Source organism: Oratosquilla oratoria, chromosome 4 (genome assembly GCF_046742065.1).
Source record: "Oratosquilla oratoria isolate Oo_2021 chromosome 4, ASM4674206v1, whole genome shotgun sequence".
NCBI lineage: Eukaryota > Metazoa > Arthropoda > Malacostraca > Stomatopoda > Squillidae > Oratosquilla > Oratosquilla oratoria.
The window spans coordinates 38,584,749-38,597,473 of NC_134780.1; the positions used below are offsets into that span (position 1 = coordinate 38,584,749).

At 42.9% G+C, this 12,725-nt stretch overlaps 1 protein-coding gene across 4 annotated transcripts in view; it reads right to left on the reverse strand.

The window, feature by feature from the left end:
- The window catches only part of LOC143024778 (uncharacterized), a 33,108-nt gene that overhangs the window by 10,706 nt on the left and 9,677 nt on the right, over positions 1 to 12,725 (reverse strand). For all 4 annotated transcript variants that reach the window (XM_076183938.1, XM_076183936.1, XM_076183935.1 and 1 more), the window contains exons 2-7: positions 3,935 to 4,048; positions 3,531 to 3,649; positions 2,898 to 3,089; positions 1,835 to 2,025; positions 1,209 to 1,452; positions 657 to 850 (exon numbers count right to left, since the gene is read on the reverse strand). In XM_076183938.1, the coding sequence (XP_076040053.1) occupies positions 657 to 850; positions 1,209 to 1,452; positions 1,835 to 2,025; positions 2,898 to 3,089; positions 3,531 to 3,649; positions 3,935 to 4,048 (1,054 nt within the window). The remainder of the gene's footprint in view (positions 1 to 656; positions 851 to 1,208; positions 1,453 to 1,834; positions 2,026 to 2,897; positions 3,090 to 3,530; positions 3,650 to 3,934; positions 4,049 to 12,725) is intronic.

The following is a 12,725-nucleotide window of genomic DNA, read 5'->3' on the forward strand; positions in this document are numbered from 1 at the left end:
TCATTCTCCTCGGTACTGATTCTAGTGAATTGAAGTCCATTCTATAGGACAGAGACCAAAACTGTACTGCATAGTTAAGGATGGGTCTAACTAATGCCAAACAGTTTGATAATTACCTCTACCCTTCTATTCGTAACTGTCCTACCAATGAAACCTAATGTTCTGTTAGTTTTATCCCTGGCACTAGTGCACTATTTCTTGGATTTAAGGTAAGGGCACACTAGAACTCCAAAGTCTCTCTCGCACTCATTTTCTCTAAAAACATATTATCTATGCTATATCTACTTTCAGGGTTGTGTAGCCCTAAGTTCAACATGCTGCATTCTGAGATATTGAAGTCCATTTGCCATTTCACCAACCATGTGAATAATTTGTTAAGGTTTTCCTGCAGAATCTCAGCATCATCTCCTGACCTAATTAAGTATCCTATTTTATTGTTCTCCGCAAGCTTACTAACATCACAATTAATCCCATGTTTTAAATACAAAGTGCTTCAGCACAAAGAAAAAATGTGGAATGCAAAGAATAATAAGCAAGATGAGAAGCAGTGAAATGGTGGGATGAAGAGGCAAGGGCTGTGATGACAATATAAATACCACATCTAAGGTAAAATAACTGTACAACTCCATTTCTGCTCTTTGTTAATTATCACTCACGATTCTTTCCTCTAAATCTGTGATCTTCTCTATGTTGATTGTTAATGTTAAGATTCTTCATATCTGAGGAGACATCGTCTACATCTCTTGACTGCTGCTGCTGTGACTGTTGCTGCTGCTGATGGTGATGATGACCTCGAGTTTGATTTTTACCACCACGTAGACTGTTATCCATATTATGTCCCTCGTCAAGCCTATGTAAATTTTCAAATGTCATGGATTTATAAAACCTCTCCTCAAGTGATCAAGAAATCATGCATTTATAAACAATATTACATACATGATTTTCATGACAACATCTACTGGTGTTGGTTTCTGACAGACTAGAAAATTTACCTGAACAAAAATTTAACACATTATCATTTGTTAAATTTTTGTGTTTCCCAATACACTACAAAATCTTCTGTACAACCAATTTAAAATCCAGAAGATATGGTTCATGCGTACTTGAAACAGACAATCCCAAAGTATTTATGATTTCTTTTGCATAAAAACATTCTAAAAATTATATGGAAGAATATCCAACAATAATGGTACAATCTAATAACTCACCTGTGGTCCTCTCGGTGCATCCCTCTTCCTCTGCCCCGCTCCCCCTTTCCCCGCCCTCCACGTAACCCACCACGCCCTCTTCCTGGAGTCATGTCTTGTCGGGCATCTTGAGAAGCCATGATTTTGTCTTTTGCAGTAGGTGGTGGTCCACCAACCTGAGGTTTAGACTCTGGTGTCTTGTCTGTTACAATGATTGTCGCTTCTTTGGGAGGTGTACGAGTATCCATTTTAGTTATTTGTTGAACTGAAATATAATATCTATGCATGAACAAAATATACATATTCAATTAAATAGACTATTATACAATTTTGACTAACTAGAGCAATTTTAAAAAAGCTGAGAGAGAGAGGATGGGAAGAGAGTGCAAGAGAGGGGAAGAGTGTGTGGGAGAGGGGAAGAGAGAGTGAGAATGGGGAAGAGAGAGTGAGCAAGGGGAATAGAGGGGGGAGGGGAGAGAGAGAGAGAGAATAGCTAGAAAGAGAAGAAAGAAGAAAGAGGGAAGGGAGAACAAGAGAGGGGGAGAAGGGGAAGATACAGTGAGAAAGGAGGGGAAGAAAGAGAGAGAGAGAGAAAGGGTGAGAAGATAAGAGTGAGAAAGGAGGGGAAGAGAGATCAAGGTCAATACCTGCTTGGGTAACATCAGCTGGCAAAAGAGCTGGGAACTCTTCGTCAATATGTTCAAAACTCCTCCTGGGACCACCACGCCCTCGACCTCCTGGGCCCCCACCTCGTCCAGTTCCTCGACCTCCTCCGCGGGTGGGCTTTGAATAAGCATCCAGGTCTTCCCAATTCCTTGTGTATTTATTTGGTCCTCGGCTATGGATTCAATAAAGTTGGAATTAATAATAAGCCTACCAATGCTATCATAAAAGAGGAATTAAAACTGGATGAAACACTTTTCCAAGATGTGGAACAAATGAAACTAGATCACAAAGAATAAATATATACATACATATAACAAGGGCCTTTTCCCCCTTAAATGGGTGGTAGCCAAAGTCAAGAGACATAATTCCACTCCTATCCACTTCATCCCCACCCACTCCACTCCTATTCACCACCCCTCCCTCCCTCTTTCCTTGGCTTCTCCTGGATAATAAATAATAAATAAATGAAAGTAAAAATTAATACACATTTTCCATTTCAGAAAATATAATAAGAATACAAAAAATTATGGTGAATAAGGATATACATATATCATCTTCATATATTGAAGACTTTCTCTGATGAAGAAGGTGGCTAGCCAAGGTATACACCCACCCTTCACATGTTTCCCTTTTATCTTAGCTCCCCCTATCCCATACAACACCTACCACAATGAAGCCTTCTCAAAGAGAGAGAGAGAGAGAGAGAGAGAGAGAGAGAGAGAGAGAGAGATAGAGAGAGATAGAGAGTATATCTTATTACAAACATTTGACATATACTCTGCCTTTGCTAAACCCAACCACTGTTCCTCCCTAATTACTCCCTGTTCCTTTCCTAATCTTCTTAAAACCTTACCATATGCCATTCCAACTGCACTTAAAGGACTGATCCCCCCAAATCTCATGCATTCCTATTTATTCACAATTCCTTTGTTTATATATATATAAGTGTGTGTGTGTGTGTGTGTGTGTGTGTGTGTGTGTGTGTGTGTGTGTGTAAAAGAGTGGGGTGGGGGAGATGATGAATAGGTATTAACCAAAACTTACCCATATCGCCGTCTCCTTCGGGCACGGGGTGGACCCTCTTCATTTCGGATATCATAACCATAAATGGTTACTAATTCGTCTCGAGACTTTGGTGCTTGATCGAATTCGTTGAAGCGGTCATGGTTCCACTTGTCGTCCTCTTTCCATACCTTTTTCTTTGCAACTTCCTTCTTTGGCTGTTCTTCCTCCTCTCTGAAGGAAGATTTATGGAATTTTATACATACAGACATACATACATATACATATATATACCAAAGGCTTTTTCCCCCTTACAAAGGAGGTAGCCAAAAAACAAAGGCATAAAAACCATTCCCACCCATTCCATTTATACTCAACACCTCTCACATCCTTCCTTGTATTTTGCTTGCAACCATTCCTCATAGACACACCTATTTTCTGCCACCTCCATCCTCACCTCTTTATTCCACCATTCACCTGTTGTTGACTATCTTTATGTGAAATGTAGAGGGAATAGCTGTCACAAAGAACATTTGCACAATGCATTTCATTACTTTCATGCACACATACACCCATGTCCAGGACATCAACTGTATGACACAACATTCAATTGTGATACACTGCAGACATAAAATATTTGCAGGGAAACAATAACTAAAATGTGTATAAACTGACCCTTTTTCAGGCGGAGCATCCTCAATGGCTGTTCTGTCATCGTGTTCATAAAAAGTGCCCTTCTTTGGAATATACTGCGGGTTCTTCCGGTCTTCGTCATCATCAAGCTGTCGATTCTCCTAGAGACAATAAAATTACTTATACTAACTTCTTTTCAAAAAATATTTTGAAATATTGACTGACCTATTGAAAACAAAAGTATATGATAAATCAAACAGATCAACATATAGTACTACAAAATGATGGCTACATAAAATGAAAAACTAAATATTAATCCCTAATGAAGCTAACACATTCAGAATTGTATGGACCCACCAAAACCATGGGTTATCAACAAGCACAAAATTATGAATTAGCTAAATTTCAAACAAAATAGCTTATTAGACCAATTAATTACAACTTACTTCTCCACCCTGTTCTCCTAAAACTATTATTTCTTCTTCTTCTTCCTCCTCCTCTTCATCACCAAGTTCTTCTTCATCAGCACTTTCATATTCACTTTCCCCACCTTCACTTCCCTGTGGAAAGACATGCGAAATTATTAATTAATTCAGTCATAAGAAATACAATTATGTATATTTTATGTATGTACAGCCTAGTGGTACCTCAAGGTGTCTACATTAAGTTACACCACTGTTTGGACCAATGACAGGTACTTGTATGCAGTAATCCTCCATGACAGACAACAAATCTATCCATTTTCAAAACCCATCAACCATCAGGTGTATTCCTGAGGGGTTGAGTCTTCAGACTAGGTCCAAGATACCTAACAACCTCCACTGTATTTCTTACACTTTTTTACATATGGAGAGTTGACCAAAAGCAACAGCTCCCCTCCCCCTTCAATTTTTAGCTGGCGACATAAAAAACGTTCAACACTAACCCAGTCCATTTTTTTCCCAGGGATTTGTGGATGGGCCCTAGAACCATTGCCAGCCACTACTGGGCAATAGTTTTTACATTTAGTGAAACCCCAAGGCAACAACTGACTGATTGATTCCACTGCCATCCATGAAGTGCAATCTTCAAAAGACAAGGATGACTATACATGAAGTCCTGTTGGTTAGTATTTCCAGACAGGGCCCAAAATAACAAATAGAAGACTTACAGACCTATGCAGCAGCTGTTACTAGTTTCAAGGATGCTCCAGGATTCCCAGGTTGAAAAGTCTGTGGGTACTATTCCAGCTAATGCTTCACGACTAATGAACAAATGGGCTGAACAAAAATGTCCAGTATGTTCAAACAAGAATATCTATATTCATCAGGTGGGTGACTTGGCAGTCTTTTACTCTCCAACTATCATACTATGTGTGTGTGTGTGTGTGTGTGTGTATTTACCTAGTTGTATTTTACGGGAAGGGGAGCTATGCTCGTGGGATCCCGTCTTCATTTCTCATTTTATCTAAACAATTTTTAAATTCATGTATTGTTTTTGCACACACTACCGTGTGTGTGTGTGTGTGTGTGTTCTTCCTTTAACCTTACTCTTATCCAAGAGTAAAGGCATCCTTATACCCATGAAACTAAAGATAATTCTCTCTATTGGTATTATCTAAAATCTTAAAATATCTAGTATTCAGACAGAGGGTGGAGAGAGAATGGAGAAAGAAATGTGGATGGGGGAATGGGTGGGAGAGGTGGGAGAGGTTGGGAAAATGGTGGGGAGAGGGTGAGGAGGGACTGGGGGAGAGATCAAGAAACAGGTTTATGGAAAAATTAGGGGGAATGTTTGGGGGGGTAAAATTCAGGGGGGAAATGAGGAAAGAGAAAATGGGGGAAGAGATGAAAACAGGAAGCAGAAGAAGGGAAGGGGGGCAGGATGGGGAGGAAAGAGGCGAGGGGATGGTAAGAGGACAGATGGAAGGGGAAAGGGAGACGACAGGCAGAGGGAAGAAGATAAGAGTACGGGAGAGGTACTGTGATGGGGTGAAGGGATGGGGATAGAGGAGAGAGGGGGAGGGTGAAAGGATGAGGAGGGGTAAGGATAGGGAGAAGAAAAAGCGGGAGAGGGAAGAGAGGAAAGGAAGGTAAAAATGGGTGTGAAGAATAGGGAAGATGTGGAACAAGGACAAGAGGGCGGGGAAGGTAAATGGAGTGACAGGGGTGGGATGAGGGGGAAGGAAGAGGAAAATGACGGGAAGGGATGCCAGGAGGGGGAGGAGACCGAGGGGGGGGGGCGTACTGCGAGGAGGAAGGGGGGGGAGCGAAGAGGAGTAGGCCTCACTTCTGTATCATCAGTGATTCATCTAATGACTGAAAGCGACGTGAATCATAAAAATCACAATGAGAGAAAGATGGCTGATCGTTTGCCGCGGTGTGTGCTCACTTCTATTCGTTCTATTCTTCTTGGCTCATCCTTGACATATAAGACGGTAGGAGCACGTGAGAGATGATAAAGATAGAGACGCACACACAGCGACAACTGGAGAATAGGAGATCACAGGTTCCCGAGTAGTATAATTAGGTAAACATAATAACACACACACGCGCACAATAGCAAACCAGCGCATATTAGTAGCTTGTCAATTTTGCAAGACCTCACACCACGTTACATCTCGTTTCTCCCCTCTCTGAGGAATGCATACACATAATTTGTATTCAGCATCCTTATGCTTATCTCTGGTGAGCGAAATGTTATGCCATTACGACTCGGTCTTCACCACAATTATCGCATCAAACAAATGTACTGATACTGTACTATTCAATGCGTGCATACATTAGTGTGTGTGTGTGTGTGTGTGTGTGCGCGCGCGCGCGCGTATTTACCACTACAGGACACGAGCGTCCCATCCGTCCCCAACGGTCACGCTTAGCTTCAAAATAATTTATGCTATCTGACAAGTATATCTCTTCCCCCAAATCATTCCACAAATTATACAAATTCATGCGGACAAATGTATTTCTCGATAGCCTCCAAACAATGCATGTGCGTGCGCGAGCGCGTGGATACCTTCAACGAATCAACTCCACGACGAAGGCGTTCGTGTCCATGAACCGATTTTCTGCCTCAACCAAGGTTACGGAAAACAGTCCCTCCTCCCAAGGGCGTTCGGGGGTGGGGGGTGTCACTCACGGTCACCGAATCTGTGGGCGAGTCCCGCCCTTGTCGACCCCTCGATTAACCGGCACTTCCTCACCCGAGCCCCTGTCGCCGACGACTCGATTATTCGGCAATTCTTCTTCACCCTGCTCCCTTTCCCAGGGTAACCTTGGGAGTATGTATCCCTCCTCACCCAAGGGTGATGGTACCCATCGACCTTCACGAGGCATTAAACTTTTTCCCCTCTTACTTACCAATATATTTCTATTACAAACTTGTACAGTTTTATCCATAATCTTGGCATGCTAAGTTCATTCAGTGCTAAACTCTACCATATATATTTTTTAACTTTATCGAAATCAACTCCCAATACTTTCGAATGCAGGAAACTGGTTTATCTATTCAATAAAATCTCTTACTGTACAAAAATACATCTAGTTACCATGCAAGTAACATTTTCCACCCTCTCTGTCAATTAAATACTGGTTTCAAGGGTAGCATCTACTCTAGTTGAACTACTTTTCTAATTACAATCACATCCTTCGAAACACGTCAAACAACTGCACATGTCACCAATCTGTTGCCCCTGGTCTCTCTTGCAGGAGACCCGCGGCCTCCAGAAAACCGGCAACAGCCACCGGGCGGGACCATAAGTCACTTAGAGAAGGACTTCCCAACAAATACACAACCTAATCAAAACAGATTAATCCAATGTGGTGACATACAGAGGTTGTATAGTACCCGTGGGGATAGGCTAGCCCTGTAGTGAGCCATTAAATACGAGCTCATTGATTTTTTACAAGTGGAAAAAAAATCTTCGGCTATCTTAAACTGGCAATATGATTAGATAAGAATGATAAGTGTGCTCTGAGGGGAGTTTTGTCATGCCTGAAACAATTTCTTCTGCCACACATTCTCAGGCATTTTATGCAAATGCACATTACAACTTCACTCTGGAAAGCTCCACTACTTTCCAATTGATATTTCATAACCAACAAAAATCATACACCCCTACCAACATCTATAGTTACACCATCTAATACTCAAAAGTAACTTAATACTCTGCCTGTGACCATGTGTACTTGTTTCCAAGTGTGATGTACTGTAATTTATATACTAATGAATGTTTATTTACCTTAACCTATTCTATTTTATGGTTTTCATTCACCCAATCTCTTGACCTTCCTCTTCATTCTTATTCTCTTTTATTTCGTGTATCTCTGTGTGTGTGTGTGTAACTGTTTCTCTGTCATCTACGGGAACCAATCACGCTCCAAGTCACACCTCTTGATATTCTTGGCTCAAGACGCCAGCCTTGAACTCTCCAAAGCTTCAAGTTTCTCATCTCTGTTCAAGGGCGTCACTAAGTTTTGCACGTGTGGTATTCAGCCCTTCTACAGGGAGGTCCTGGAAGTGTATCATATTTGCCTGGTGGTCTGTATTCCTTGATGCAATGTTATATTCATTCTGGTTTTCTTTTATATATATAAAAAATCCAAACCATTTGTAATCTGGGCGTATACTGCCTTTCCTTGGCCAGCTGTTCCACTTGTTATTACTCTGTACGACATACTACCTTCCGAATCCTTCATACCCAACTTCTCGCAGTTTGACAATATCTTCAAAATCCGGATCTACTTTGTCTACAAACTCGCAATGAGTTATCCTTCTTCAATACATCTTTCTGATGGTAACAGTTCTTCCTAGTTTGAAGCCAAGTTGATGATTAGTCACTAGCTCTTCCAGTATTGTGGGGACAACACTATCGTGGTACATTCTAAAGTTGATCCGAAAGCCACTGATATTTAACCCCCCCCCCAACTCCGCACCTGCTGTGTCAACCATGATGCCAACGTGATCTTAGTACAAGTGGTTGGGTGCTTATACTTGTGCGCGCACGCCTGTGTGTGTGTGTGTGTGTGTATTTACTTACGGTAAGAACGGAGCAAAGCTTTTACTCTCCATCACAACTCTGTGTATTCACCATGGTCCTTGGATCACGTGTTGGACTCGTAATCGACAGCTATTTCCCTCCCGGAAGAGAGCTCAGAGCTCGTATGACCGAGCTATGGGTAATGTTGTGACCTTGCACGCACACACACACCCAACTCCTCGCCCACGAGAGTTGGAGTAACGATTCTAAGCGCAGCGATACTGAAATTATTTCAGCCCTGGGTAGGATTCGAACCCGGACCGCCGTGATGACAGTCGGAGTCTCTACCAACCGCGTCATCGAGTCGTGTGTGTGTGTGTGTGTGCGCGCGCGCACCTATGCGCGAGTTCATGTATGTACGTGTCCTGCATGTTTTTGCAGGTGTATGCGCGCGCGCTCGTACAGAATTGGGTCAAACCAAACACAATATCTTTCAACCAAAGTCGGTGCTAGTGCGACCAGGAAGTGTGGACGATCCATCGGAAGGGAGAGTGACGGTGGGAGGGGAGGGAGGGAGTGGGTGGGTGGGTGAGTCTGCGACAAACGGGCGAGCAACCCCAGCGCAGGTCTCACTGTACAAGTGAGAGTGGCTTGACTGGTGGAGCCAGTGCTGCTGCTGTAGGTCAAGGTAGGTGTGTGGTGGTGTGATGAAGGTAGAGGTTGCTGCCAAGGTAAGGGGGATGCCAAAAACAAATTTCTTACCACCGCACATCTCGGGCTGCAGCAGCTGGTCATTCAATTCAGTTCCTGGACACTTTTAGGGGTGCAATGCGACACAAAGGCGCTGACAAGGGCCAATACATTATTTATCACAATTATCATTATCACCTGGACGCTTTCAAATTTAATTTTTTTCATAAATATGTTTATTGCCGAAGAACTTGCTTTCCCAACCGTCCATTTTGTAAAAATTGGTTGTCGTATGACGCCTGAACGGACAATGAAGTAGTCTACCAATGCTCTTTCGACATTTAAAAATGCATGGAATACTAAAAATACATGCAATGCCTGCTAACAATAGATAAATAAATAGTATAAAATAAACAAACAAAATAAAATAAATGTGTTGGTTTTTTAAACAGATAAAAGATTGAAGCCAATATTAGCGACTAGACAACGGCTGACCCGACTCACGGGGTGAGCTCTGCTGTTCTGGCTGTCTCCAAACTCCTCGTGGCAGACATACAGAGAATGCCCATACCAATCCTTTCCCGTGTTGGTGGCATTTTCCCTTTTATCCTGAATACCGCCAGACTATACCATTAATCTCGACAACTTTACGGTCGCGGAGGGAACTGCTTATGACGTAACAGCTTTCGAATGTTTTGGCAACAGTTGCGCTGGTGTAGAAATAACATTGGCTGACAGCACGAGTATTTACTATTGCAGTCATGCATACTATTTACTATGACTAATGTTTGAGTGCGATGAAAAAACGCAAATTTGGCAGTGCGCTCCAATCCAGGTGCATGATGTACCAAGGACTGTTACTAAGGTGACGATGGTATTAGGTTGTGAGGATTTCTGGGAGTTGGAGATGGGTGGGGATACTGGTGGTTCTGTATATTCGAGGCGATTCTATAGTGAATGAATGTTGTAAGGAGGAACGTGGTCGTGTGCAGGAAAATGGCGGGAAAATGCGAATGTCAGCATTCTTCACCGTGCATGAAAGACCAATTCCTAGTTCGACGACCTTTGTTCACCTTCTTGCTAACAGATGACGCATTTCTATTTCCTTACTTTGTTACAAATATACCTCTCAAGTGTAATTCTCATTTTTACCAAAATAAGGACAGTATCCTATGCTAGTTCACTAACATACAAGATAACGCAAGACTCGAACGCAAGAAACCTGTATAAGGCAAGCATGGTGATTGGTGTAGGGGTTGGTCGTAGAGTAGCGGTTTAAGTGGGTTAGTGATGGTGGCAAGCTAGGATTAATAACTTGATGTAAGGTCGTTGTAAGGGTGTATGGGTTCAGATAGCCGAGAGACTTGGGTGATGGGCGTCTTGGGGTGCCAAAGTGGTTTGAATGTGAGCGGAGTGATGATAGCTAGTTGTTAGGGTGATGGTAGTGGTTTTGGGCTGAGGTTGTGTGGGACTGAGAAAGCTGTAGCTACTAAATGTGGGAAAGCGGTATGAGAGCAAAGGATGCATATGATGAAAAGTGGGGCTGTTTACCAGATGGTTACTGTATTGGATGAACATGATGTTATGGAATACAAACTATGAAAACTAAATTACTTTAAGAGTTTGTGGCTGGGTGGCCAAGCTTTACTATCTACTGTAGTGTTGTGCCTGTGGAAGCCATGGTTGGAGCAAGTGTCTGCTTCACAAAGGGTGTAATTTCTTTTAATGCATTTCCGATGGTGACTGAATAGTCGTGATGGCGACTGATGCGATGGGTACATGCGGGTAGTAATGAGTCATGTGCGAAATGATGCTTAAGGTGGATGCACGAACTTGCTATTACTGGTTACGTACCAACAACGTCCGGATGGCCTTTCATTAGATTTGTTTTTACCTATTTGCTTATTTATTTGTTTGTTAATCTATGTACCTCGGGAGCTTTTGATATTCACCCGTCACTGTTATGGACCAGCAGTTTTTATTATGTGCTGGTGAGCTTAAACAGACTAAAAACACTAACCGTGGGAAAGTTCTCAAGTACCGGCATATCGACATGAAACTGATAAAAGTAGCGGAAATTCTTTAACGACTTTCACCAGAGTTGTGGGGATCAATGATGGTTGACTGCACGTGGTGCTTCTGCAAAACCGGTTAAACCCCTCGCCTACATTACGTGCAACTCTGAGGGGTTGGCACTCGCTCTCCGGACTGGGCTCTAAGATCTCTCACCTGTATTACCTACACCTTTTCACCATGTAAAGATGGCAACCGCAGACTGCTCCCTTACTCCTACTATTTTCAGGCGTTGACACAGAAATGACCCTATACTAATACATCCCAGACAACAGTACAAGGTTTCTTCCCAAAGAGACTAGTAGTAGGGCCCGAGGACCGTTGCCATCCGCTGTGGGGTTCCGGGTATTCCAATCAGCGAAACTGAAGACAACAATTATTGTTACCAGGGCTACTCTTCAGTAGCGATTCGTTATTTCAGTTAACTTTCCTTACTTCCATCTACGGGTGCAGCCCCGATGGGTAGACACTCGGTCTACGGACGGGTCCCAAGAACCCCATCAACTTCATATTTCCTCCTCTTCACATAATGTAAACTGACAGCTGGCCCCCCACCCTTCCTACCACTCTCAGTGAAACAAAGTCACTAATACAACACATATAACTGTTTAACGTTTCTTTCCCGAGAGATCTGAGGTAGGGTTCGAGGACCGTTGCCGTCCACTGTGGGACCGAGGTACATTACAAAAAATGAGGCAACATTTTACCTTTTAAAACACGAATCTCTTACCACCATTATCCTGTAAGCAACTCAATTACATTTAATAACACACAACCCCCCTTGTACGCTACAACTCTGGTGAAACTTCAATGCCTTGTCGTGCGTGGTCTCGATACAGCAATGACGCACTTTCACTCGACTCTCTCAACCGGTGTTCCCGACATCGAGCCTGCCTCGAGGTCCCGAGTGGTGATACGAAACTCCCTGATACACACATTTACATCACCAGGAACATACCCAGAACCTGTGCAAGTGAAGGGGATTGAAACATGAGGAACCTGTCATACCTCCCAGTGCGTGTGAAGGTATTTTGAGACTCGAAGAGACACGAAGTTTCAACCAACAAAATACTCCCTCCGAGACGACACGCAAGAGTATCATGACCTTTTGCTCCCGTTGAGAAGGTGGAAAAAAAGGGGGGGGGGTAGCCAACTCAAAGTAAGCCTCCGCACCTCAGGGAAGAAAAATCCTCAAAAGGGAATCCTCAATCCCCTCGCTCCTCCTTGTTGACACGACCAATCACTTCCTCCATAATGAAATGAGAGCCATTTCACAATCTTGGTCACCCGTATGGTAGCATTTCACACAAGAAAAAAGGCACCTGTATGAAGCCATAAACATCAGCTCGTAATGTACTTACAAGACTAGCGCACACTTAAAGGCATTTGAAAACCGCCAAACTAAACACAAAAGAAGGACGGCAAGGATGATAAGAGGAAGGGGGATGGAGGATGAAGGGGAAAGGAAAGGAGGAAGGAGGGGGAAGAATGATGAAAAAGGTGAGGGCGGGAAGGTG